General features: G+C 43.1%; 7 protein-coding genes across 13 annotated transcripts in view; 4 read left to right on the top strand and 3 right to left on the bottom strand.

Moving 5' to 3' along the window:
- Positions 1-666: 666 nt before the first annotated feature.
- Adck5 (aarF domain containing kinase 5) lies at positions 667-3,258 on the bottom strand. 3 transcript variants are annotated; one of them, XM_070208039.1, is made up of 6 exons: positions 3,244-3,258; positions 3,047-3,170; positions 2,128-2,988; positions 1,907-2,072; positions 1,496-1,844; positions 667-1,421 (listed from the first exon to the last, which is right to left on the bottom strand). In XM_070208039.1, exons 2-6 carry the CDS (start codon positions 3,059-3,061, stop codon positions 1,118-1,120), a joined length of 1,695 nt encoding a protein of 564 aa, XP_070064140.1. In that variant the 5' UTR covers positions 3,062-3,170; positions 3,244-3,258; the 3' UTR covers positions 667-1,117. The 3 variants fall into 3 exon arrangements, with proteins under 3 accessions (XP_070064140.1, XP_002048545.2, XP_032289948.1); XM_002048509.4 differs by lacking the exon at positions 3,244-3,258 and having other exon boundaries at positions 3,047-3,207; XM_032434057.2 differs by lacking the exons at positions 667-1,421; positions 3,244-3,258 and having other exon boundaries at positions 1,697-1,844; positions 1,903-2,072; positions 3,047-3,212.
- A 936-nt stretch (positions 3,259-4,194) lies between these two features.
- wls (Wnt ligand secretion mediator) lies at positions 4,195-7,353 on the top strand. The gene is made up of 2 exons (XM_002048508.4): positions 4,195-5,722; positions 6,446-7,353. Exons 1-2 carry the CDS (start codon positions 4,414-4,416, stop codon positions 6,823-6,825), a joined length of 1,689 nt encoding a protein of 562 aa, XP_002048544.1. The 5' UTR covers positions 4,195-4,413; the 3' UTR covers positions 6,826-7,353.
- On the top strand, positions 5,771-6,421 carry LOC26531309 (V-type proton ATPase 16 kDa proteolipid subunit c). The gene has a single exon (XM_015176240.3). It carries the CDS (start codon positions 5,872-5,874, stop codon positions 6,346-6,348), a length of 477 nt encoding a protein of 158 aa, XP_015031726.1. The 5' UTR covers positions 5,771-5,871; the 3' UTR covers positions 6,349-6,421.
- Positions 7,190-8,982, bottom strand: Alg10 (alpha-1,2-glucosyltransferase Alg10). Its single transcript, XM_002048507.4, has 3 exons — positions 8,718-8,982; positions 8,174-8,644; positions 7,190-8,105 (listed from the first exon to the last, which is right to left on the bottom strand). The coding sequence occupies exons 1-3, from the start codon at positions 8,868-8,870 to the stop codon at positions 7,380-7,382; spliced, it is 1,350 nt and encodes a 449-aa protein (XP_002048543.1). The 5' UTR covers positions 8,871-8,982; the 3' UTR covers positions 7,190-7,379.
- Positions 8,983-9,058: 76 nt separating this feature from the next.
- On the top strand, positions 9,059-10,390 carry LOC26530661 (uncharacterized). The gene is made up of 5 exons (XM_015176148.3): positions 9,059-9,289; positions 9,359-9,533; positions 9,592-9,784; positions 9,839-9,958; positions 10,009-10,390. Exons 1-5 carry the CDS (start codon positions 9,118-9,120, stop codon positions 10,231-10,233), a joined length of 885 nt encoding a protein of 294 aa, XP_015031634.1. The 5' UTR covers positions 9,059-9,117; the 3' UTR covers positions 10,234-10,390.
- Positions 10,391-10,670: 280 nt separating this feature from the next.
- LOC6624654 (uncharacterized) lies at positions 10,671-12,238 on the top strand. Its single transcript, XM_002048506.4, has 3 exons — positions 10,671-11,165; positions 11,227-11,930; positions 11,985-12,238. The coding sequence occupies exons 1-3, from the start codon at positions 10,739-10,741 to the stop codon at positions 12,015-12,017; spliced, it is 1,164 nt and encodes a 387-aa protein (XP_002048542.2). The 5' UTR covers positions 10,671-10,738; the 3' UTR covers positions 12,018-12,238.
- A 93-nt stretch (positions 12,239-12,331) lies between these two features.
- The window catches only part of IRSp53 (Insulin receptor substrate 53 kDa), a 32,535-nt gene continuing 20,142 nt past the window's right edge, over positions 12,332-24,724 (bottom strand). The window contains exons 3-12 of one of the 5 annotated variants that reach the window (XM_002048505.4): positions 18,536-18,611; positions 18,343-18,426; positions 18,197-18,258; positions 17,844-18,041; positions 17,713-17,778; positions 17,428-17,640; positions 17,118-17,349; positions 16,378-17,045; positions 16,158-16,309; positions 12,332-15,142 (exon numbers count right to left, since the gene is read on the bottom strand). In XM_002048505.4, coding sequence (XP_002048541.1) covers positions 13,654-15,142; positions 16,158-16,309; positions 16,378-17,045; positions 17,118-17,349; positions 17,428-17,640; positions 17,713-17,778; positions 17,844-18,041; positions 18,197-18,258; positions 18,343-18,426; positions 18,536-18,611 — 3,240 coding nt within the window. In that variant the 3' untranslated portion in view covers positions 12,332-13,653. Of the gene's footprint in view, positions 15,143-16,157; positions 16,310-16,377; positions 17,046-17,117; positions 17,641-17,712; positions 17,779-17,843; positions 18,042-18,196; positions 18,259-18,342; positions 18,427-18,535; positions 18,612-24,724 lie in introns of all 5 variants that reach the window. The other 4 variants (XM_015176058.3, XM_015176057.3, XM_015176059.3 and 1 more) reach the window with 4 other exon arrangements.

Below are 24,724 nucleotides of genomic sequence, written 5' to 3'. Positions count from 1 at the left end.
TTATTGATTATCGTTGATTCGCTTAACTTTCCGAACCAATGAAAAGCCCTTGGTGAACCCAGGTTTCTTTGAGCCTAGGCTCCTCCTCAAATTCTTTCAATTTAATATTTTTAAAGGCCAACATTCAATGTAACTGGCTTTATTAGAAATATTATTGAATTATTTATTTACAATATTTTGTTGTCCCTTCTTAACTTAACAATTGTGTCCAATATAAGCTCGATGTGGCCCACTGTACGGCTTGATTCTGGCTTAAAGGACTTGGCTCACTTGTCTGTCAGTCAACGAAAGTAACTTTAAATGAAATTGAATTGAATTTAGTTTTGTGTGCACCACGCGATACCCGCTATATCGTATAATACATATGGTATGTATGGTTCGAGAAGTGAAAGTGCTAACTTGTGCTCAAATCGTGCCTTTATATGGGGGATGGCTGAATTTTGGCATGTTGAAGCCTGCCATGGCGCCCCACACAAGCGGAAACATCTAGTTGTTGACGCCCATTTGTAACTATTTTGGGCCAGAAATATGTGTGTAACTTAATAATCGGTATTACTAGGTATTTCAGTGATGTATGCCCTTCCACAGGCATTCCAGCTATTGACGCCTTTTAGTTGATTAATAAGTGAATTAATTGTATATCATATGAATTAATTATATAGCATATCTAGAAAAATGTTCATTTGGGAATGATGCAATGTATTTTGGTCTACTTCGGTCTATTTTTACAGGACATACAAAATTAGCCTATACAAAATAGTAAATTTTGCTTATCTAAAAAACGTATCGATTTGCTGTCCTTCGGCTACCAAAATGGCAGGTGAATGTTGGTTAGCAATGTCTGTTGGAGTGAACCAACCTTGGAAGAGTTGTGTGATTTAATAGAACTATATGGATAATCGAATTGTACATGTCCCATGTCCATTACATTGATAGCTTCAAATGGCTTTTATTATGGTACAATTTGAATATAGTTTCTAGACAGTGGACCAATTACAAAAATTTAACATGACATGTTACAAAAAATTTGAAAGACATGTTTCTAAATATATGCAAGAATTGCATTTAACATCAAATGCAACAATGGTTAATGACTGAAGATGGAATATTCTTTTGTTTAGTAATGGTTGCTTGCTTGCTTTTCCTGTTTCATAATGTCTCGCATAAGTGTCCTGGCGCCTGCTGGGGCCCGTCCCACCAGATACAGGAAATTGAAATACCAATCCAACAAGCGGACTCTAAAGGCAGACGCCCATAGACAGTACTCAAAGAATATGCGTCGGTATAACCAGTGAATATACTGGATCGGCGACCTACTCTGCTTGTATAGACAACTCTGGGCACAGCGAGCCATGATGCGCGGTCGGTCCACCAAATCGCCGTGCATATCGCCAATGGCCCGTATAGTATTCAGATTGCGACTGGAAGGCCATAAACATAAATTGTTATTATCATGTTATAGTTTCTCCTAGTTTGTTAAGAACAATTCACTCACACCACAAAGAGCAAGCTGCGCGGCATTTCCTTAAGGGTGCTCATTATGATATCAAAGTTTTCCTTGGCTACCTTCTGCACATAGTCGATATCCTCCTGTGTGAGTTTGCTGCGTATGCGACCACCCTCCATTTTGATGGGCTGTTGGAAGAGCACCGCGGCAAACTTCATATGATCAACAACCTGCATTTTATTCGCAGCTGCCTTCATACGTGGCTCATTGCGCAGCACGGTGGCCTCCCAGAATTCACATAGAGGAATCCGCACATCAGGAGGAAGCTCCTCGTAGAGTCCATGATCCAGTAATATGATATCCGCACCGCCACCTGTGGCACTTTTACGCACAAATACTGAGAAGAAAGTTTTAAGTTTTTTCTTAAAGCGGTTGGAGTTTTTTTATTTGGTTACCCACTGTTGCCGGGATGTGGATCCGCATGCACAAATCCAGTGTGAAAGATCTGCTCTGCAAATACTTTAAATAGCTTATGGTCGATGTCAATCAGACGCAGGCCCATCCTCTTTATGCCCTCCATGTTACTAATTTTAAGCCCGTCCATCCATTCAAGTGTAAGCACACGCTGAAGGATACTAAATTAATTGGGGGCATTGTAATTGAATCAATTAACTACTCACTGTCTTAGTGTGGCCCCAAAAGACCTTGGGCACACGCACGTAGCTCAACTTTTGTAGATCCCTGGCGCAGCGCTCAGCGTTTTTACCCTCCTGTACAAAATTGAGCTCATGCACAAGATTCTTGCGGAGATCATTTAAGATCCAGCCGAAATTGTAGTCCTTGAAGATAAACTCGATTATGTCTTGCAGAAAGATAATAGTTGCCAAGTCGCTGATGAAACGCTTCTGCAAATCGCTATACTGCACTTTGACGGCCACCTGCTCGCCGCTCTGTAGCCTCGCCTTGAAGACCTGCGCCAGACTCGCGGCCGCAACGGGTTTGTAATCAAATTCTTTAAATATATCCTCGGGTAGCTGGCCAAAATCAGTGCGAAACACTTTCTGTATATCGGACTTTGAGGTTGGCAGACACTCGTCCTGCAGCTTTGATAGTGTACTTGTGTATTCAATTGGCAAAATGTGATTAATGGCTGCGAATCCTTGGCCCACCTTAATGTAGAGGCCACCATTAAGCAGACACGTTTCTAATAGGCGGTTCGCACTACTTTTATGCACTACTTTTTTCTTGATTTCATACTCCGGATCATTCTTGTTCAGCCACAGATAATCGACAGCTATCAATGATGCAGTTTTCAGTGAGCGGGCGAAACGCACAGATGCCCCACAGTAGGTGAACTCGTTGACAATGCCATCATAGACAATGACGCCAGCTCCTGCCAGCAAAACCCCCAATCGCACATAAGGCACACTCTGCCATCGGCGCTGGGGCTTGTTCAACTTCTGGGCGGTGGAGCGCCTGCTATGAAATTCTTCACTCCTGCATAGTTGCCTGTTGGCAAAACGAAATAACAGCCTTAGATGCTGTATATGCACCACAATTTAAATCATGATCTTGCACAAATGTTTCAAGCGCACTTACAGGTGTTCGTTGCATTTTCGTCCAAAATTTTCTTTCAAAACATTGGCGAACAGGTGTTTGTTACAGCTGTTTCAGCAGCAGAAATGAGCAATATACGCATATCCGTGATAGAGTTGGAAACTGTCTATATAATATATAAATAACTTTCTCTATATGCATAAAATATAAAATAATAATAAAATAGTAGTTTGACCTACGTTCAAGATAATTTAATTAAACATGCAATAAAAATGCACTCACTTTGAGTTCGCTGTCATAATATCGCTTATAGTTTTTTAAAAGTCTGGTAACCTTCTAGCACGAGTATTTTTCTTATCGATATTTGGCAAACTATCGAAGCAAATAAAAAAGTTTGAAAGCTGTGTGCTGCCACTAACCGTAGATAGGACAGCTAGAAAAAAAGAAGAAAAGTGATAACAATAAATTTTAAATTTAGCAAGTGGCTCCAGCTGTTTAGTTTATTGATGGGATTGATGGGATGGGCTGGAAAGTCTAATTGGTGGTTTTGGGGCGTGTTCCAATAAGCTCGAGTGCGGTGGAGATCTTCCATCAGTGAGCGGGTATACCGGTGAGAAGGGTACGCCACGTTAATAGTTATTGTTTGAAAATAAATAAGGCAACAGCAAGAAAGGGTAGTTATATTAAGGAACTAGCGTTTCCTTAAAAAATAACTAGTAATTGTGATAAAGTGACCGTTCCCAAAATGCGATTTGCCGTGATCAAGTCGCTGTCACGGCTTTTGTCCGTTGTGCCAGCGCTGGCAAGCTTTTTTCATTGATCACTGTAGCGTTTGTATTGGTTAGCGGATCAAGAGCTCTCTCACAAAATCTCTAAGGTTGTTGAATTTCAGCTCGGTTTTCCTCACTGGAGTATATGGCATGTGGGCATATTTGCCCTGATCATCTTGTACGCGCCCAGTGAATTCGAATAATTTTGTTGTCCTTACCGACCGATAATCTTGCAGTGTAAGCATTGCATGTATTGTTATCGATACTCGGAAAGTATCGAAACTAGTTTCGATTAGCCGGAGCTGTCAGCATGATAGCATGATAAAATAATTTTATTTTTATTTAAATAAAATTGAACCAAACTGTTAGCAATAAGACAGAACAAAGCAATTGATACTTGATGGAGCATATAGTAGATTTGTTAAAACTATCAACAGCTGTTTGCATATCGGACTTTGCACTAGGTGACAACCCTAGCATTCTGTATACGAACGCCGCTTTGTTTGTGTCGCCGACAGCCGACATATTCAATTCTTTTTATAGCGTGAATCTAAAACAAATAAAAATTGTTTACCTAAGCGGCAGATACAAAGGAATAGCCTGCCTCGTTCAGAAATAGTGATTGCCATCTTAGCCAAAATGTCGGGAACAATTCTCGAAAATTTAAGCGGACGCAAACTGTCCATATTGGTCAGTAGCCTGATGCTGTGTCAAGTGGCCTGTTTCCTTATGGGTGGCTTGTATGCGCCTGTACCCGCCGGTCATCAGACCGTGGTGGGCATCAAATGTCGCGATGTGCCGGGCCGTCAAAATGACACCAATTTTTTTCTGTACTCGCGCGGAAATGGAGCTTGTAAATCTCTGCAGGACATGGATATCGAGCAGGATCCGTTAAAGATGGCCAATCAATTGGTGTACGTGTTCCAAATGCCGTTGCCACGGGACAACCGTACACTGGACTACTCGCGCTGGCAGCAGAATCTCATTGGAGTGCTGCAGGTAGACATTGCGTATGACTCATCCTCTGAACTGAGGGAGCCACCCAAGGAGCTGCAGCTAACAATTGACACACGCCTTGCTTATCGCAACAAAAAGGATGCTGATACAGACTGGAAGTTGTATGCGCACAGCGTGGAACAGCGTTATTTGGACTGTCACGCAGCGCACGTTGGTCTCTTGGAGACGCTATACACGTGTGATATAATACCGTTGTTCGAGCTGGGCGCACTGCATCATAACTTCTATCTGCTTAACCTGCGATTTCCCATAGACACACCAAAGCGGATGAATCTGCAGTTTGGTCACATGCATGATTTAACACTAACGGCCATACATCAGAACGGCGGCTTCACCCAGGTTTGGCTTCTGCTCAAGACCCTGCTATTTCCCTTTGTGGTCGGCATTATGATTTGGTTTTGGAGGCGAGTCCACATACTCCAACGTTCGCCGGCGTTGCTGGAGTACATGCTGCTGTATTTGGGCGGTGCCCTGAGCTTTTTGAATCTTCCATTGGAGTACCTTACCCTGAGCATAGAAATGCCGTACATGCTGCTGTTGAGCGATGTGCGACAGGGCATCTTTTATGCGATGCTGCTATCCTTCTGGCTGGTCTTTGCGGGAGAGCACATGCTGATACAGGATACGCCCAACAAGTCAACCATACGCTCGCGCTACTGGAAGCACCTGTCCGCAGTCGTTGTAGGCTGCATTTCGCTGTTCGTATTTGATATTTGCGAGCGCGGTGTACAGCTGCGCAATCCCTTCTATTCCATCTGGACAACGCCGCTCGGCGCCAAAGTGGCTATGAGTTTTATTGTACTTGCTGGCGTTTCGGCTGCCATTTACTTTCTCTTCCTGTGCTTCATGGTCTGGAAGGTGTTTAAGGACATTGGCGACAAGCGCACATCATTGCCATCCATGTCACAAGCGCGACGTCTCCACTACGAGGGTGAGTCAAGACTATTAGCTAAATGAGTTAACAATTATTTATTAAACAGTAGGCGTTCAGTTTCCAACATAATGGAAAAGTTTAGCTAGTCGGATCTTGTCATTATATTTCTGTGTATCCTGTGTATGAGTTCATAAATATTTATAAAAATGCACGATCCGGAAGCGACAATGGATCAGCCGGCTTACGCGTGCTTCTTCTGTGTAATGGGCGCCACCACGGCCATAGTCTTTACGGCGCTGGGCGCAGCCTATGGAACAGCGAAGTCTGGCTTGGGAATCGCTTCTATGTCTGTGAAACATCCGGAACTAATTATGAAGGCTATCATACCAGTTGTTATGGCAGGCATTATTGCCATCTACGGCCTGGTCGTCTCTGTGCTGCTGGCCGGTTCTTTGTCTAAACTGTACAACAGCTATATGGCCTTCCTCAATCTGGGCGCTGGCATAGCCGTTGGTCTTTCTGGTATGGCTTCTGGCTTTGCCATTGGAATTGTGGGCGATGCCGGTGTGCGGGCTTCTGCGCTGCAACCAAAGCTATTCGTGGGAATCGTTTTGATATTGATCTTTGCCGAAGTACTGGGTCTTTACGGCCTTATTGTGGCCATCTATCTGTTCACTAAGTAAAGAAACTTTTGATTGTTAATAACCAGTTTTATTTTAAGTTGTTAAACATGAGCAATACGTGATATACACTGTACACATGGAAGTTATTTTGTTTTAGGCCTTATATACCGCTTCAAATTCCTTATGCTGGCTACTCTGCTGTGCGCTGGTTTGACCGTCGCCGGCTTTATTATGGGCCAAATGGCCGAGGGACACTGGAAATGGAATGAGGATATTGAAATTCAGCTGACCTCGGCCTTTCTCACTGGAGTCTATGGCATGTGGAACATCTACATATTCGCCCTGATCATCTTGTATGCGCCCAGTCACAAGCAATGGCCCACCATGCGTCACAGCGACGAGACGACACAGTCCAATGAGAATATTGTTGCTTCCGCCGCCAGCGAAGAAATCGAATTCAGCAATCTGCCTTCCGATTCGAATCCCAGTGAAATATCGTCGCTCACCTCCTTTACGCGCAAGGTGGCCTTTGATTAGGGGGCCAATTTTTTAAAAAATAATGTGTGCCAAACTATTTCTAAGATTAGCTTTTGGCGGAGTGCAAACGCTCTTCACTTTAGTGTTTGGGCGTGTTTTCATTAGTATTACAATTACCAGAAACATTTCTTGCCTAGATTTTGCATTTAACAAACACATACTTATATATTTATTAATATTACTCATCAGCATTCATTAATGTATTTTTTTATAGACTTTTCTCTGCATGCTCAAAGTAGTGTCCAAGTTCAAGTTTTTAACTGATATTTGTAGTAAATGCGTGTACTTAGTTTTTATATTTGTTTTTATGCCTCGGCAGTATTTTATATATATATATATATGGAAAATCTTTTTAACTAGCCAGTAACAACACTATCATCGAACATTTTCGGGTGCTTTTGGTTACATGCACAACATTTGAATGCAACATTAAGATATTCAAGATCGTGTAACTGTCTCAACGTAGAGCAATTTCTCACTCAAGTAGCAATTCAATAAATAAAGAAAAGCAATATTTAAACAAAAAAGGTTTAGTTATGGATGCGCATATTTCTTTACCAAATAATTCGTTGTGGTGTGCGATAGTTTTTCCAATAGAATTCTTTTGTTAAGTACACATAGAACGTAACCACGTTCAAGAGCAGATGTGCGCCCAGCTCCAGCCACTCGGCAAAGCCCTTGCGTGCCGGCCGCGTATTCAGTCGGAAGATTATATATGGCACCAGGAAATAGCGCAGCTCTAGCAAACGCTGAAAGCACAAAACGAGAAGCAGCGACAGCGGAAACATCAACTTGAAGCTGTCAGGCATATGTCGCAGTCCACAGCAGAGCAGCGCCAGAGCGAACAAATACAGCGGCGCCATGGCATAGCGGAACCACCAGTAGCGGCCGTAGAGGCGACTCCATATGTAGAAGGTGTAGTGACGATTGTCGGCTAGCAAGTACGGATGGACCACGGTGTTAAAATGCACCACCGAGGCTATGAGCAACGTAATTAGCAACGCCAGCACTATATGGCGTCGCAGCAGCGCCAACGCCGGACGCAGTTGCCGCACGGTATTGGAAATGCCAAAGCCAGCTGCAAATGTTGCAAAGTAGAAAAGCTGCGGTAAATGTAGAGTAGCCTCATGGGCGCTCTTGTCGCCCACTACAATGGAGCCATTGATGCAGATAAAGCCAATGAAGGGTAATATGATGGAGCCGTAGAAGCAGCATTTAGCCATAATCCTTAAAATACAATTGCATATCAGCTGCGGGCTGCTGAGCAGCTGTAGCCAAAGCTGTAAGCGAAAACATTTCATGTTTTTAAATGCATTATTATGTTTAGTTTATATAGGCTTGTGCTCACTTCGCTGCCAAATAGTCGTATTGGTTGGCTACTGGCCGTGGTTGTCCGGGCGCATTGCTGCACAAGCGTGTCCAGAATGGTGATGCCACAGCACATGCACACCCAGACAATGTTTGTCTGGCGCATAAGCACACTGGCCGCACCGAAAACTGATGCCGGCAGGTGAGCCTCCTGCTGCCAGTAATTGTAAAACAACAACACCATGGTCAAGGCCAGCGTATCAGTATAGTAAAGATGACTGAAGAAATACAGAGGAGGCAGCACTGACATCGTTATTGCCTCGTGCGCGGCATAGGCATTGCCTCCAGTGCCAGCTAGGGTGCGGCGGCGTATTTTGTACAGCAACAGAATGTTGATGCCCGCGCCGATCAGGCTAAGCAGACGCAGACCCGTAACCGTGCAATAGTTAAACGGGTGCAATACTAAGGCAAGTAGATATAAGCCAGGAAACGTTGTGATTTTGGAGTCCCACTGAAAGAATTACAAATTGCCATTTGATTAGGGGCTCCTATGTGCAGGTGCAGCACCTGCTACTGTCGCATACCACATCGAATTGCTTGCGACAGAAGGCCAAGCCCTGTGGTATGTGAAACTCTTCATCGATTATGTACTCGGCAGTGCCGTTAACCCGCAGGAACAGCGGTAGTGAGTACAGCACAAATCCAACGGGCAAGACCACTTTCCAAGAGCCCTGCATCTTTAGACTTCCATTGATCAGCAATATTAGATTGTTTTCTTTAGATGGTTTTGTTTATATTTGGACAACGACACCGGCGACGACATACTAATGTTATCGACCTAAGGCCTATCTGTTGGTATATCGGTATTTTTTTCCAGTGTTGCTCCACAATTTATTTTTTAAACCAAGCCATCGACAGGGCTGTTAAATGTTTACATCTGATTTAATCTATTGACAAGAGAAACATTTTTGTATTATTTAAAAAATGAGTGGAGCTCAAAAACGCTCTCTGGTATTTTCGCGAGCAGATAAACTAGCTTTAATTAACGCCATACAAAAGAAGATGGTCATTTGGGATCCTTCACATCCAATGCATTCGAATCTTCAAGCAATAAATCAAGCTTGGAGGGAAGTCGCTCACCAGCTGAAAAAAGATGGTCTGCAATATTAAAACCGTAACATCTTTGCATTTAACTGTTAATATCACTATTTAAATGTATTGTTAGTTACCCTCTGTCGTGAAAGCTTTAAAGTACTCCGCGAAAACTACCGAAACTATTCGAAGCGCATCAAATTATCTGGACAAGATGGGGACCCATTAAGTAGCGAAGACGACATTGATGTCGACTTGGAATTTGGAGAGCGCATGTCCTTTCTATCGGATGTTTGTTCCCGACGCAAGTAGGATTTGCAAACGAACGTTTTTTTATTTTATTTTAAATATGTTTGCTCTTTACAGAACCCACCGAACTGCTTCAAAAGGATCGAATCGAACGAACAACAATTCCTCAAACCATAAAACCTACGAATCGCAGAGTGAAGCCTGGTCAGACAATATTGAAGATAATTATATAACGGGCAATGGACCTGCGGTTCAGCTGCCCGAAGTTTCTATTGATGAGGAGGAAGAAAAGTACAGCGCCATTCTCAACGTAACGCCATATAAAATGTCAATATTCTTTAAATTTAACGTTTGTTTATTACAGATGTCTGGCAGCAACATTTGCAAGGATGAGCATCAATTCCAAATCAATTCAACATCTTCAACTCAGCCTGAAGCAGCGCGCTTTGAGGAGGACGAACAAACATCGAGCAGCTATTCACACGTAAGTTCAGTTTGGTTTCCTTGTATTGCCTGTTAAAACTAGTCCTAAAGGCAAGGAGTCATGTAAATCCTGATCTGCTTGCATCAATGTTCGTCAAAATGATGAAACAGCAAAAGGCTCTGCTTGCGCAGCAACAGTCGACCCTGCAATATCCGGAAGTGTATGCATTCTGGGACAGTATTATAAAGGATATTCCACCTGAGGCATTGTCGGAAATCAAGTTTGAAGTCACGGCATTACTGCACAATATATACAAGAAATACAAACAACAATAATATATACGTATACGTAAATGTATTGAACTATGAACCCTTCATGTTTTCCAACAGACAGTCGTCTCGTCTTATTGTCGCCTCGTTGATATAATCTTAAAGCTTATAAATATACTGAATAGTTGCTTGTAACGGAAATATAATGCTCATGATATTGATACACATTCGTAAACCGGAAGAAAAAGCTTTGAGACACGCTTTTTAAACATTCATTTACCATGTTTACTCTGGGCTCATCAGGTGGGCACGAATCTGCAACCTGTAGGGACATTCGCTAGCAGTTCGGTGTGCCCAAAGGAAATACTATGATATTTCTTGATATACCGTAAGCATGGCTGTCTCAATATATGTAAATGGATTTTTAAAAATGTGTTTTAGTATTTTTGCCGTGGTAAAAATAAGAGATTTTTTCATTTTCGAAATCTGGTCACATTAATGCTAAAACAGATGTTTTTATTTATTTGTTTACTCTTGCTTTCGAAAATTTTAATTTCTACAATCATTTAATATGCGCACACATATTCTCGATCTTAACGATGATTGTATTGCTTGCGTACTTAAATATCTGCCGATTGAAAATCACATGAGTTTTGCAGGAGTTTGCACGCGATTCCGTCATGTTTGGCTGGGCTATCGGAATTGTCTTTATAGGCAACTGGAACTTGGAGAAAGCAGCGCTAGAGGATTGAAACAGGAACTGCTCTTGTTGCGCCAAATCAGCAGACATGTGAAGCGTATTGTTATCAATTTTAATAGGAAATTCGATTGGTGCGGAACATTGTTAACAGAAATCATAGGCATTCTGAAAAAACTGACTGCTCTGGAGCGTGCTATACTTTGGATAAAAGACGACGAGCCTTACGAGACCTATGAAAAGATTTTGCGAGCATTTGAGCGTTTGCCACACATGCAGGGAATTGCCACCTATCAGGACAGTTAGTCAAAGCATCTACACAAGCACACGTACATAGATTAACTTACATATCTATCTTTTAGATTGCATTGTGGATAGCTTGTATCATTTTAACGAATGTGATGAGCTTCTGGCGGAATCCCGATTGAGCAGGAACCCTCTGATTGAGCCCATCGATAGGCACACAAAAATACGGCTACTGATATTTAATAATGCCTCGATTCGTCCGACTCTCGAAGATCTTGTTCGCCACTCAAGCCTCGTTCAGGAGCTCAGTTTATGCATGATCCAAAAGGCCGCCGAGTACACGGCTCTTGCCGAACTGCCAAATCTATGCAAGCTAGAGATCTTTGGCAATCGCACTATAGATTATGGTTCTCTGATGCCGCTGGTTGCTGCCGTATCCTCCAAGCTGTCGCAGCAGCTGCACACTTTGACCATTCATGCGCCCAGCCTTGGCTACCAGGAGACCGCTAAAATCGCACAAATACGAACATTGCGGGAATTGGATTGTGATTTTACCGAGCCGCGATGTCTGGAACTATTGACAGCTCTTGGTCAGCTGACACATCTTTCTATAAAGCTGCCCAAATCGAGCCCAATTGATAGTCTAGTCTTGAATATACTTAGAGAGTGTCATAGCTTAAATGTGATAAAAATAGATTCACCAGATTTAGGAACAGATTTTCTCACTGAAGCATATCGCGTGCTGCAGCAGGTGCGAAATCCAAACGAGAAAAAACCATTGGTCATCATTCTTGGCGATGAGTCCCAATTAATAGATATTGTGAGTCCAATGAAATTTCTATCCGATCAAGTTTCATAATTCTTTTACTTGCAGGAAACGAATGTCTATTTAAGGGTAGTCCGTTAAGATTAATCCCGAAGATTGTTTTGTTAATCAAAATAATGTATGCAACTGATTTTTATTTACTTTTACTTTATTTGCATAATATTTGAATTTACAATTTTCGATCATTAACATACATACATAATTTTTTAACAAACAATACAACTTAATGACTACCAAGAATCCTTGCCCAACTGCAGTTGGAACTGGTCAACTGCTGGTCCTTCGAGTTCCAGTTTGTCGGGCATGACAGAGCAGAATCATTAGCTCTTTTTAATAGATAAGGTTTATGTTTTAATTTTGTGTTCAGGCTTAGGATTGTGTTTGTGTGTGTGTGTGTGTGTGTGTGTGTGTAGCTGAAGTTTTCAGTAGGCCTTGTCGCACGGTCACAACGAAAACTCCACCTTGCGCAGTCGTTGCTACTTGTTGACGCTCCGGTAGATCATCGGAGCCGAGCGATCATTGGTCTTCGTGTGCCGCAACTTGATGGTGGCAAATTGCGAGGCGCTGCAAAGAGTGACGCACATTGCGAGTAGAATTGGACAGCACACAGAGCTATGCTGTGCTACGGGGCACTACTGAAAAAAGCACTTACATACGCATGGTTTTAGCAACTTTGTACAATTTAAAGGACAAGGAGGGGTATGACAGCTTTTTACATACGCATTCAATTATACAGTGGAATTTTGTGTGGAATATAAAGTGTACTTCTACGGGTTGGTTGTAATTAGTGTCTAGCTTCTGTAGCCTATGGAATAGTTGCGATAAATACCGCGCCTGCTGCAAATATAAAATATATTCGTAATATTTCCACTTATTTGGGGCAGGTGTATGTGTGTGTGTGTGTGTGAATGTAACATGATGCAAGAACTTATGTCTAAAGCAAAAAAATATAGATATAGTATATATATTTATGTATATATGGTATATGTGTTTGTGTTCATCTTAAAACTGTGCGTTATGCAAGGCACCAAAAATGGAAGTTCTCACATTGTGAGGTTTCATGTAGCAAGCAGTCAGCGTTCGATATGTGAGCATTTGTTTTATTTCCCTACAATATGAAATGCAGAGAAAACCCTTGTGTGCATTATTCCATGTTCTCTGTCTAATTATCCAAAATTAATAAAAATAACTAAGAAAAAAAGGATCATTGAGATTAAAGAAGAAGCTCATCAAATCGTTAAAATATCGAATTAATTTAGCGTCAAAAAAATTTCTGTTATCAAGATATTTTCTCTAGTAAAAATATTTTTGCTCAACCTTAGAAATTTACTAACTTCTAGTTATTTTGATGCGAAACTAAAGAAAATGGTAGAAAAAAACCTTTTCCATTTGTGTCGACTGCAAACGCAAAATTTGTAAAATTTTTTAAGCAGCATAGAATTTCGTAAAAACATTAAATGTATTGAAATCTCGTTGAAATTATTTTGAAATAATTATTTTCAGAGAGAGTAAAGTTTGTCTGTTAAAATATAAAATTCTCTATGTCTGCCCCTGCAAGCTACACAATTCTCTCATGCTCTCTCTTGCTGTTTCTCTTCAATCGCCGGCACGCTCGGACCATTTTCTTCTCTGGTAAGAAAACGGCGAAACTACAAATTTCTAAATTCCATTTTGCCTCCCTACTTGCCCGACCCTCTGCCCAGTGGCTGGCTTCAGATCACTTCAGCTTGGCGCTGGCGCTTTTCTGGCCAGTGATGCCATGCTGTTCCTGATCCCAGAAGTCGTACCACGGACCGTAGCTCTTGTTGCCCACGTGCGCCTTTAAGTTACGTTCCAGGGTGGCACTGCTGCTGTTGTTATTGTGGCTGTTGTTGTTGTTGTTGTTGTTGTTGCTGCTGCTGGAAGATGACTTGAGCAGACGCGTGCGTGGCAATATGGTGGCAGTTGGTGCGCCGGCCGAGTTGGCTGTGGAATTGCGGGTCAGCGTGCTCTCCTGGTCCTTGGAGTTGGACTTCTTTAGCGTATTGGTCGCCATTGTGGATGTGGACGAGCGGAATGTGTGAAACTCCATCTGCTGCTGCTGCTGATGGTGATGCTGGCGTCTCAGCTTGTCGTCCTTGCGCACCAGATGATCATTGATGACGATGCAGTCATAGGGATCGGAGCTAGTTGACTTGAGCTCGGCCTCGGACTCATCCTCGCTGGTGTAGTACTGCTTGAGTATGTCCTTGCGCTTGAGCGTCTTCATGACCAGGCCATGATTGCCGCCTCCGGCGCCATTGCCAGTATTGCCAGCTCCATCATGCTGCATGTCATCAAAAAAGTTGTTCACATCGCTCATTTTGAGCGTTCCATGCTCATCGCTCTCCCCCTCATCCGTGGAGTTTGGGAACTGCTGCTGCTGTTGCTGCTGTGCCGGCTTGGAGCGGCTGAGCGTCTGTGTCTTGTGCTGTGGCGTCGAGGAGGCGGAGCCCGAACCTTGCTTGTCCAGCTTGCGATGTCCATGGCCATAGTCCGACTGCTGATGCTGCGTCTGGCCGCGTCGCATAGTGCTTAGCCGTTCGCTCTCTGAGGGCTCTTCAATATCAATCTCGATCGTCTTCATGATCTTCATGCGCGACTTGGGCGTGTAGCCGCTGCTCCTCTGCTGCTGCTGCTGTTGCGCCGGCTGGTGCTGCTGCTGCTGTTTCTGTGGCGGCATGGCCGGACTAATGCCATAGATGTTCTCATCGTCATCGCCATAGAGTTCCGTGCTAGTTATGCTGTCCTTGCGTCCGCGCTTCTCCTGCGAGGAGCTGGAGTTGTGCGACTTGGTCAGTGTGCCATTTCCGTTGCTGTGACTGTTGCGCTCCCGATCCTCGTCGGAGCGCGACTCGTCGCGCATCTCCTCCATATTGGGCGCTGCGACCAGATCGCGATGCTGCCAGAGCGACATGCCGGCCAGGATGTCCTCGCCGCTGCGGCCGCCGCCAAACTTCCAGAAGGATTTGGTGCGCTTCAAGCCCGCACTGGAGGCCTGCAGTATCTCATCGTCCGAGGCAATCAAATCATAACGCATCTTGCCGCCAACACCAACGCTCTGCCGGCTCAGCCGGTTAAGGCTCTTGTCATCGATCTGGCTGTCCACGCTGTTCCGGAAATTGCGGCTCAGTGTCCAGGAGGCCACATCCCGCGGCACCGTATGTGTATTCGTGTCCGCGCGTCGTCTTCAGTTTGTTGTTGGTGTGGGTTAGGCCGATTTGCGCGCGTGTGTGTGTGGATTGTGTGCGTGTGTGTGTGTGTGTGTGCGGGCGTGGTTAACACAAAGGATGCGACAATGATGAAGGGCAACAAAGAACATAATGATGATACATGGAAACAAAAGAACAATAAAACAGCAAACAAAAATAAATTAAATACTTTTATCATAGCAATAAATATATATGTATATGTGATGGAACTACGATGGCTGCCAAGCGCAGGCGCGGATTAGTGACAACAGCAGCGGATGGAGCAGGTGATGCAACAGATATACCTGCTGTTGTTGTCGCGGCAAAAGGGGTGGAGCTAGTTATTGAAGTGGTAGCTCTGATGACACTCTAGCGCCAACCTGGAGATATGGTATGGGTCATTGCATCTCAGACAACTCGAAGACGGATTCAGACATTCCAAACACCAAACTGGTACGTCAGCATTTCTACCTTGCACAGAGACCTCAAAATGGTGACCACGAACAGCCAAGTCGGAGCATTCGCCAACCGCAGCAACGCGACGCAGACCTCGCTGGGAGGTGTGTGGGTTGTCAAGAGAATATCCTTCAAGGACATCCTCCAACCACGACAGAGTCCCCCAACTACCTAAGTGACGATGCAGCCTTATTAAAAAAAAGCCGCCGTTGGAAGTATAGGAGGATAATAGGAGGATATATATGGCCAGAAGCTCCTAGTTGCTGTGTTAAGATATCTTGGAACACATAAATAGTCCATCTTTCAATATAACTATATGATGAAGTTCGATTTTGATAAGCTTTGGAGGAGCATAGTAAAGTCAAGATATCTTGAAAAGTAAAAAAAAAATGTCTGCAAAACATTTTTCGATTGTTCCTATGATAGCTATAAGATCAAGCAATCCGAGCCGGGACGGACCACCTGGCCATATCGACTCTGCTGTTAAGAAAATCCAATCCCCTCCGGCGCAACAACAACAACATCAAATTAGAGTTTAGTTGTATCTGGAACCTACCGTATGGGCACACGTTGTGTGGCTGGCTCCTCGTCGGAGTAGTCCACCTCGGGCTGAGGCGGCGGCTCATTGGCGAAGCCGCTGTCGTTGCTGCTGTGCAGCGAGGTCTTTGCCGCCGCCGCGGACTTTGTGGACGGTTGACTCATCGAGCTCTGCGGATGAGGTTAATTAGTAAAGAACAGTTGAGTGGAATTATGGAATGGCACTTGGGATTGCGCACCTGTGCTCCATTTAGCAGCTTCTGCTTGCGCCTCTCCACGGCAGCTGGCACCCCATTGGTGGCACAGAAGCTTTGCGAGCTGTTCAGCATTCGGGCGCTCTGGCTCTGGCCAGCATTGGGCACGGGAGCGGGCAGCGTGGGCGGCGGGCCGGGACGTGGATTGGCCGCGGAGCCGGAGCGGTACTTCTTCTGCTGCTTGATGGTGTCGCCAAACATGCGCGTGGGCGAGGACTCCTCGGCGCTGTGATTGCGTCGTCGCCGATAGGTGGCATCGCTGTCCAGGAGCTCCAGTTGCGCCTCATACTGCTGCTGCTGCTGCTGTTGCTGCTGCTGCTGTTCATGGTAGCTGCGCAGTCCGCTGGCGCCGTTGCGCTCGTAGCTCATGTGCATGTTCTCGTAGCGTCGACCGGCGGAGGGCGGCAGCTCCAGGCTCTCCGCGTTGGTGTACGCCACAGGGAACCAGCCGAAGTGCTGAGTGCGCAGATTCTCACCGAACTGCCAGCCCTTGGCCTTGGCGCCCACAAGCGCTATGCGATCGCCCTCCTCAAAGGACAGCTGATTCTCGCCGGACGGCATGTACGCGTAGAGCGCCTTGACCAGCGGACGTTGATCCCCGCGCTCGAGCTCGCCATGCATCAGCTGCTCCTCAATGATTTTGTGTTTGCTGCCTGCAAGTTGTGTCAAAATATGCTGTGTACACTTTGTGGGGTGGGGGCAGATGAAGTGGTTTTGCGAGCTACCTGTGATGGGTCCTGCGCCGACCAGCGCCAGATTGAAATCGGATTTGGCACGTGGCAGCGAGTTCTGAGCATAGTGCGCCGATCCAGAGACACCCTCACGCTCGTGCAGAGTGCGCATGTCGCCGTACGGCGCATCGATGCTGCGCGACTTCTTTAGCTGGGCGCCCAGGCCCTGGCCCTGGCCTTGGCCCTGGAGCTGAAGCTGATCATCGTCAGCGTCTTTGATGCGCTCCTGGACAGACAAACAGACGAACAGTCGGAGAGTGGTTAAGAGAGAGAGGTTGTTAGGGCTGGGCGCATGATGACTCACCAGGCGTCTTGTGTTGCTGTTGCTGCTGCTGTAGCCGGCGCTTTCGTATGCGGCCGGCGGAATTATCTCACGAGAAGCGGCAATCTCTTGCCAATTTTCGAAATTATTATCAATTACTGTTTTGCCGGTGGCATGGTAGGCCATCCAGTGCTTGGCGATCGAGCACTGGCGCTCCAAGACGAAGCCATAGCGACGACGCTCCTGTGTCATGGCCTGTGCGAATGGGTATAAGAATCTTCTTTGATTCTCGGAAGTCGAAACAAATGACTTAGGCAACAAACTTACATTCTTATAGCTCTGATCACAAAATATGTCGAGTTTTTTCTTTTGATCCTCCAACAGTTGCAGGCTCTGAAATGAGTGTGAGTTGTTTAATCAATTGATTCGTGACTCTCATTTGGGGCGAGTTAAATTACTCTCAGCTCCTTTTCGGTATTCTCGGGCGTGGCCTTTTTCTTGCGCTGCTTTTTCATTGTGGAAACGGCCTTCTGGTAGCTCTCCATGCGCACTTTGTGCTGCTGCATAAATTTCTTTTGCTCATGTTGCACGACTTTCGTGTCCTTCTCCAAATTCGTCTCCAATGGCACCAATAGATCAACGTAGAAGGCTTTCAGCTGGAGTGCAGAGGAAAAGAAAAAATGAAGATGAAATAAGACTTTGACTTGAAGCTTAGCTTGAATTCTTGAGAATTGCGTAGAAAGGCATAGAGAATAGAGCAAGCAGCCGCCCTTCTCTGCGATTCTCAGGCATTCTTGTATTTTCTACTCACAATATTCATCTGTTGCTCCTGTATCTCCTTGTTAACATTAACAACGCTCATCAAAGCCGAACCTGCAATGAAATCAAGAGTATATTTAGTATATTATTGATCAAATTGGAGTCTCTCCCTTGCATTCTTTCAGTCTGTGGTCTTACCAATATCGCCTGTTCCGCTTTGTTGCGCGTTCATTGCAATCTTGGCCAATGCTTCATTGAATAGACGCGAGGCAGTTGCGGCACCTGTTGCATGTGAAATGGCACGAAATGCATTGCAAATTAGTTAACTGTATGCCCAGTTAAGCATAGTATATTTATACGTATGATGACTATAATGCCGCCGTACTCTTACCATGCAACGCCTTCAGGTAACTTTTGCCCGCCGCAATTAGCTGCCTGGCACCCGGATTAAATCTATCGAGTATATTCTGCAATTGAATAGATTAATAATAATGCTGTTTAATACACATTTTTATGCACTCGCATATGATAATTAGTTATAATTTATGAACTGCCATCGCATTCCCAGCGACAGATCATTTAGCTCACTTATTTTTTTAATACTCTTTTATGCTCTGTAAACCATTTAAAATGGGCATATGCATTATTACTTCTTACTTTATTTATTTTTAGCTACTCTTAATTTGTTGACTGATAAATATGCAGGTTCATGAAAAATAGAAATATATGAAAAGTAGAGGCAGCTCTTCAAAAGTAATAAGTAAGGTATATATATATTTTTGATCGTCTGTATAAACAATTTGATCCTAAAGATAGCTGACTGAAGCACTTGCAAAGATAAACAATATTTTCTTTGGGTACATTTTGAGATATCGCATAGTTAAATTATATGAACACTTATGAATATTGCGACAGCTCACAGCTGGGTACAGGGTATACGCGGGCACTCTCGCTTGTAGCTTTTAATTTAATGTCTCATATCACACGCTGGGTTTGAGTCGTAATGGTTTTTCACGACTTGCTTCGGGTAGTAAAAGTCCGTTGTATAATCAATCCGGCGAACACCAAAACATTGTTGTGGTCAGCCAAAGACATCTACTACATCATTAGTTCCGCGTAAGCCGCCAGCAGAGACTGCAGAGACTCGACTCCCAGCTCGTAATGCCAACTGCACATGCACCTTTGCCGAGGCCACAAATGGTGAATGCAATAACACGGCCGGGCATATGCCACAGCAACTTAACGACAATAATCTAGCAATCAGATATTTTCGCTGTGTGAGCATTAGGAAAGTTTTCCACGCTCAACTAAACGATAATCCATGTTAGCAGGCAGATTAAAGTCAGATTAAACGCAAAAGAAACTGAATCTTGTGGAAATTACCATTTAATTATTATAGTTTTTTAATTCGATTAAGCACGAAGTACATGCAGTTATCGATAACGATATATATCGATAATTATCTTGATATATAACGACATTTATCGATGATTATCTTTCTCGATAACTAGCTTTATCGATAATTATCCCTATCGATAACTATCCTTATCGATAACTATTTAATATCACTTATTCGAAAATGAAGAAGTGCAGAGCCCATTTACACTTGCAAGAACCTATTTATCTGTGAGACTTAAAGAAGTGCTCTGACTAAAACAAAATAATGTAATAAAATATTAAAAAAAAAAACCTTATGCTGATTTGCATAGCCTGACAATTTAATTACCATTTAATAGCATGTGCTATTATAAGATCCAAGGATTTTGGAACTTGAAAATTATTTAATTTAATTCCATCATATGCGATATTTATGATTGAATGCGAATTCCGAGAATAGCACAAAATGACAGCATCAAAGACAATAATCAGATAACAACAATAATAAATTCCTTAACTGGAAGTCAATTAATCATATGATGAATCATATTTAAATCAATCATAAGCAAGTTCAGCCAAGGCATTATAAAAGTTAAATAACTGCAAATTCAATTAATAGGCACTCAAATAATAATGAATTAAGTACGAGTACTTAACGAGAGTCGGAAAAGTGCATTTGAATACAATCGCAGGTGACGTCGTGTTTTATGAGCTTTTAGCCAAATGACATCAGCTTGCGCCTAGCATAAACACACAACAGCTCCATTTAAAAGTAGACGAAGTGATCTGATCCTGGGCTTGGCGCCATAAAAGACAATGCCCAACCACAGACGGGGGCTGTAAATGACGCACAAAGCGTTTAATTGTCAGCCCAATTGCCAGACAATGGGTACCGGCTCGGGCATAATTAATTGCTAGCTGTTTGATTATTGAAAAAAAAATTATTTTTTTTTGCTAAGAACTCCGCATAAAAGCGCAGCACTCATATGAATATGAGTACGAATACGAGTACGAGTACAATTAGCAGCAAATTGTCAAAAAATTTGACAAACAGATTTTTGGTTTCTGGAAACAGACAAACTTTTTGTCTAACCACAAATACAATGGAATGAATGAAGAGAATTTGTGTTTCATTTTATTTATTTTTTTTCGTTAGCTTTTAGCACAAAATTGATTGGCTGCAAATGTGGCATCAAGGCGTGGGAATGCTTGCACTCGAAAACTGGAATTCAAACTCGAAACTCGAAATAGACAAGGTCGCGCTCGGGTTATACTACGATCTGCTGCCATTTATTCGAGTGTCTATGCTTTCGTGAATTACTTTTAAGAGCCGTCTTATCGGCTTAACATGCGATATATCTGCTTGCTGTTTAATTTACATTTCAATTTCGTATTGTTTTCAATTAGTGTGCCGCGAGTGCATGACAAGTGCGCCAGCCCTGACATGGGCTAAGCAATGCACTTAAGTATCTGTGTATCTGCGAGATACATTTTGTGCACCCCTCAACCCGGCTACCAGTGCTTTATTGGGCTATCAATGCTATTTTTTTTGTCTAAGTTGTGGTTTTTCATAGCTTGCCGGGCTGTTATGATAATTAGCTAAGCCCTTTGGGGCGACTGTCCTTCATAATTACCATAAAGCTCAGTTCAAGGCATGTAAATAAAAACTAATACAATTTTTTGTACGTGCTCAATGATTTTTTAGTAGAGCAACAATTGTCTGAAATACGAAATGTCTAATTGGTCAATGTACACAAATTAATTTATGAATCGCACTTGAAGCTTTAAAGAAAACAGACTAAGGTTTAATATTGATTTATATAACTCTTACACAGCTTTTTAGATTTGTTTGGGCAGCCACTTTTAATTAAAAAATACAATTATATTAAATAATTTGCACACACAAGTGCATCGAATTTGTTTCGTAATTCTATGGCCAACATTTCCATCCTCTCACCTGCTGCCGCCTGCCCTTGCCGCCGCCTTGGCTCTGTTACTTTTTGGCATGCAATTTAGAAAAGCGCTGACGCAACTTTTATCACGCCCGCGAATCTCTTTGGCGAAACATTTAAGCCAAAATAAATTGAGCACCCCCTCATGCCGCCCAGTGACCGTCTCTAATCGGCGCTTAACATAAATCGCCAAGTGCGCACATGTAATTTTTTAATTAAAAAAAAAAAGAAGAAAAATAGTCGCAATGCGGCGCAACAATTTTGTTAACTGTTTCCACCCGCCTCTCTCACCCTGCAGCAGGCACGCGAGGGGCAGCAAAGTGGTATCAAATGGGCCTGGCCATAATTCAACGACGCCGGCGGCCACACCCACCGCGGGCATGCGAGAATGCAATCCGCCAACATCTACAGCAAAAACAACAACAGCAACAAGCACAAGCCGCAATTATGCCAATTAGAAAATGAAAACTTGCAAATAAAAAAAAAACGTAGCAATAAAGTAATAAAAACAAACAAAATAGAAGGCAACCAGGCACGCAACAGGTGCAGCAACAACAACAATAAGTAGCAGAAAAACTGTTGACACAACTTAAGCAAAGGCGTCAAGGCGTAACCACGCCCACGTCCACGCCAGCTGCCTACGCCCCCTCCTCCCACAACAAGCTGAACGCAGCGTGCGTGAAATATGTTCGACTCTCGCGTGACTTCTAAGTCGAAAAGTGCGAGTTGTAGGGCTTCCCTCTTCTTTCAGCTTTCCTCTTCTCCTTTCTCTCCCTCCACACCCCTTCAGACCATTCGTGCACTGACACAGTTCCATTGAGGCGCTTGCCCCGGGCAAACCGTGTGACATCGTTCTGTCGCCCTTACCCGCTCTCTCTCCCCACCTCTCTCTTTCTCTCTCTCTAATGCAGCAGCCTTAGAAATGCCTGCGCCTTCGACTCACAATCCGTCACAGTCGCAGTCTCGATGCCCATCTCTGCTCCCACTTCCCTCTCTCATTGGGCAACGACTTTGTCGTCGTCTTCATCAGCGTTTGCAATCCTCATTTATTCTCATTGGCTTTTGGCCGTAGCTTCGGCACTTGGAGCAACTTTGGTCGTCAACGTTGGCCCACTTGTGCGCCACGTTGGGCAGCTCTTGAGTGGCTTCGCCTTGCGTCCAGTCCCCAGACAATCAAAACCAATTGCCTGGCCACCTGGGCATCATTCGCCGCAGTCAAGAGGCCGCTTATTGCAGTTCAGTTTCTAGCTGGAATGCGCCACAAATTCAAGAGTGTGACAAGCAATCGCAGAAGATTTATTTAACATAAGCCAGACGAAGATTTTTACTACATTTTATGTGGCAACGCTTACAGAAATGTTAGCTTATATTCTATATTAAAATTGTTAACATTATAATATATTTATTAGTTAATTAAAGTTTGGTTAAGTTATCAGGGCAAGGCTCGAGCCAACTCCCCGCCTTAAGCTGAGGCCCAGGTATTACTTCAAATCGTTTCCAACTTCTTATGAAACAATTCAATTTTAGAAATTCACAATTGCCTGTTGTACTGAAAATATTGCCAGCCATAAATATTTTCATATACAAAATGCGGGCTAAATTTGATGCAGAGCCTTTAAAGACATCATCTGCTAAGAAATGCCTACTTTAAATGATTTTATTTCGAGCTTTTTAAGCAAAATTTGGTTTGATTTTAAAACTAATTTAGTTTATGCTTCGCTTGATAGTAAAAAAAGAGAGTTCGAGTCCCTGGCTCAGTCTTGTTAGCTATTTCCAAAAGTCTTATAATCTATATACATATAATATATGTACTATATCAACGATATAACGATATAATACTAAGGAAATGTGGACTATATTATTGAAGTAATAAAAATATATATAAAGAAGGATCTAGCCTATTCAGAAATATGAACAAAGCAAGTGAGGAAAAGCATATGCTTTTAGCTTATCGCTCTGACAGAGATATAAGCGTTTATTTGGGTTTTTTGCTCAGATTTGAACTGCTTAAAATACCATTTGAATGGATCATGAACTGCTTTAGAGATCAAACCAAGACCAAACATAGTACTTAACTTTAAATTTCAAGTACTTTCAAGCTCTAAAAACACAAAAAAAAAGATTAAAATATGAGTCGAAGATACAAACTAGACTCATTTAAGTTGAAGCCATTGGCAAATGGAGGATCTGTAAGCCATAAAAATAAATGCCCGTCAATTAATTTGCAGAGTAACTATAATACATAATACCCCACACATTATAATCGATCTATGGACCAATTAAGCCAGACAGCAGTTAATCAAAGTCTGTCATAAGTCGGACTTAGGTAAATATATAATCTGCGAGAAAAGACAAGCTCAATGAGGAAGTGATTTGATTAATGTACAGCAATTCATTCATATTCCAGTTGCAGGCTGCTAGGCAAGTTCGTTTCCTGAGTCTTTTTACAAATTTGTCACAATAATTAAATATTGTTTGTGCTGTGACACAAAAAGCCGCCAAGACAAAAATGCAAATGCTGTTCGAGAAAAATGCAAGAAAATGCAGCCATGTGCAACATGAAAAGCCGAGGAAGCAGCCCAAAAAGCGCACAAATTTCCGCAATTTTCAAAGCTGAAAACCGCAAAAAAAAAAAACAAACAAAAAATAAAACAACTGCTGGCTGCAAGTTGTGAAAACTAAATGTTGCATAATGAAATGGATGCGCGAAATGTGCAACGCCCTGCCCCCCCCCCCCTGCCCCACCTCTCGCAAACCCCTCTTTAACACTGCGCTGCTGGCAGATGCCACGGCAAAAGAAGCTGAAAACTTGCCAAACTCCCAAGACGGAGTTTTTTTTTAATTTTATTATTGTTGCTGCAGTTTTTGTTGCAACTGCCACAGAGTGTGGCACAAACGCAATTGAACTTGTTTTGTGCGGTTTCGTATGCTATATATGACAGTTGAAAAAAAAACAACTATTGAAAAGAAGAGTAAAAAAAAAAATAGAAAAGCCACAACAATAAACAAGAAATATTTTAAGGCCTGAGCGCGTCGTGACCAAGTTTGGATTTTCAGCCACCGAAATTCACTTTCAAATGCCTCGACGGACACTCGTAAATCCATGTATACAACTATTTATGTTTTGTCTAAAATGATTTTTGGTTTACTTTTTTTGTAGGGCTTTTTATGGGCATCGCGTGCGATGATAAATCTTGCTGTCGATAATTCATGACAGCTGCGCGTAGTATTTTTGTCGCCGAAGCTGGAGA

Source organism: Drosophila virilis, chromosome 3 (assembly GCF_030788295.1).
Source record: "Drosophila virilis strain 15010-1051.87 chromosome 3, Dvir_AGI_RSII-ME, whole genome shotgun sequence".
In the NCBI taxonomy this organism is placed as follows: Eukaryota; Metazoa; Arthropoda; class Insecta; order Diptera; family Drosophilidae; genus Drosophila; species Drosophila virilis.
The sequence above is the reverse complement of the archived record's forward strand: the minus strand, read 5'-3'. Positions and strand labels throughout refer to the sequence as shown.